Here is a 2,174-nt window from a genome sequence, read left to right on the forward strand (position 1 = left end):
CCACCCGGGAGGCCCGTCGACGCTCGCCGCCTCAGGCCCCGCCCATCCCCCCAGCTCCTCGTCCCGGCCCCGCCCACCTGAGAAGCCCAGGTCCAGCAACACAGCGCGCCGGCGGTCGCGGACGCTGCTGATCTGCTGGAAGCGCACATCGAGGAACAGGAAGGCGGCGCAGGCGAGGAAGGCTCCGAGGCCCAGCGCGACGCCGAAGCGGCAGGCGCCTGCATTCCCGTTGAACACGCAGCGCAGCTCGGGGCCGCTGTCGGTGTTCACGTAGCCCTCGTTGACGATGGGCCCGAAGACGGCGATGGAGAACACCTGCGTGCGGCGCGGCGCTCAGGGCCCTGCAGCAACCCGACCTCTGCGAGCCCACTGCGAGCGCCCACGGCCCCGGGCCTGTCCCTGCGTTCCCGGGCCCGTATCTGGGTGGGGGGCGGTGTCATCTCTTCCTTTCCCAAACCCTCGCGTATTTTGTAATTATTGACAACACGGGCCGTTTAGTGAGCATCTACTATGCCCAGGCACTGTGTTAAACAGCCACTTTACATGCCTTCCCTCACCAAATCCTGGGAAAGTCCCCGTGGGATCGCCATTGTTCTTATCCTCTTTATAAAAGGGGACACGGGCTCCAACAGGTGAAGTGACTTGTCCGGGATCACATGGCTGACAAAAGCTGGGGCTGATTCAAGCCAGGTACTCTGCACCGCGTGGGCCCGTGGAGTCCCCTCAGAGCCCACTCAAAAGTGTGGGAACAGGAACCTTCACCTGGGCCCGCGATTCCCAGGCTGCAGCCGGCAGGGCGAAGGGGAGGTGAGAGTGGGGCGGGCAGAGCAGGGCGGGAGGGAGGGTATGGGGGCAGCGGGGCTGTTGCGCCCTGCGCCATTGGTAATTGCCTGGCCTGTTTCTAGCATGCAAATAGGGTGACGGGCACAGCTCATGGAATGCTGGGACAGAGACGTCCACCCAGCTTCCTGCACGCGGTGAGTACCGGAGGGATGACGGCCCCCACGTGACTGATTATTAATATCACCTGTAAGTGTTGGGGCTGAAAAGATGACACCGTTGACCTCTGGGGTTCCGTCAGACCTCCATGCCTCCTGCCCACCAGTTCCGGGAGACAGGCATGAAGGGGGACCGCGGTCATTTTAACCAGGGCTGCATGGGGCAGCCATGTGTTTCCAAGAAAAGATCTCCAGCCTCAACCTCACCCCTTCGCTCCTTTCCCGCTCCAGCTCCGAGAGACCAAGCCGAGGGGGAAGCCGGGACATGCACTTGTCCCCCAAGAGTGGGCCACAAGTCGGTACATGCGCTCGGACCAAAACGCAGCGTCCTGCCTCCCGGTGTGGTCAGAGCCACTCCGCAGGGGAGGCCAAAGCCCCCTGCCCCACCATGGGCACCGCCCTCCTCCAAGACAGGCGCCAAGGTGCGGCTGGCCCAGAGGTTGCCACCTGGACAAAACCCAGAGCTCGGCACCCAACTGCCACTTCCCCTGCCGGAGGGAAGGAGCAGCAGGGCCCTCCCAGGGACGCCCCAGTGGGCTAGGCTGCCCCCAAACCTGCCTCCCACACCACCTCCAGGAAGCCCTCCCAGCCCAGCCTCTCCTCCCTCAACTCACAGCTGGACCTGGGGGCCAGGGGCCAGGCTCCCTGCCAAGGAGCCCCGAGGGTGTGTGTGCGGGGGAAGGGGAGGCGCTGCCCGGTCTCTCTCGATTCCCGTAGCCCCCTTCCTCTGCCCCTAGGCGAATCCCGTCCCCACCCGGTCCCTGCTTCCAGGTCACGAGAACAGGAAAAACGGAGTAAGGGCTGCGGAAAGGGACTGGAATTAGACCCGGGGAGGAGATAGGAGTAGGGGCGACCGGCGGTGACCTCTCAAGGTCTCTCCGGCGCCGCCGGCCCCTCCCCCGCCCGCAGGTGGGCGCGCCCTGTCCGGTGACGTCACCCCAACCTGAGGCCGGCGGGGGAGGGGCCGGCGAGGATGAGAGTGAGTGGGTTGCGGGGCGAGAAGCAGGGGGCAGGGGGAAGGTGGCAGGGGTGGGTAGGGGCCTGAAGGTCGTGAAGCAGGGGCGGGAGCGGGAGCCCGGGCAGGGACCACTCACCCAGGACGCGACCCGGAGCAGGGTCTGGGGCCGCCGTGCAAAGCTCACAGGGTCCAGGGCGGCCCCGCGCGGCCCGCGCCGA

General features: G+C 66.1%; 1 protein-coding gene across 1 annotated transcript; it reads right to left on the reverse strand.

The window, feature by feature from the left end:
* Positions 1–21: 21 nt before the first annotated feature.
* Positions 22–2,168, reverse strand: LOC108543969 (synaptogyrin-3-like; the record flags this gene model as incomplete). The annotated part of the gene is made up of 2 exons (XM_017894850.1): positions 22–315; positions 2,093–2,168. Coding segments are annotated over 2 exons (370 nt in total), but the record flags the coding sequence as incomplete, so codon positions are not given.
* Between the last annotated feature and the right edge of the window lie 6 nt (positions 2,169–2,174).

Source organism: Rhinopithecus bieti, unplaced genomic scaffold (assembly GCF_001698545.2).
Source record: "Rhinopithecus bieti isolate Rb0 unplaced genomic scaffold, ASM169854v2 scaffold_26474, whole genome shotgun sequence".
Taxonomy (NCBI): domain Eukaryota; kingdom Metazoa; phylum Chordata; class Mammalia; order Primates; family Cercopithecidae; genus Rhinopithecus; species Rhinopithecus bieti.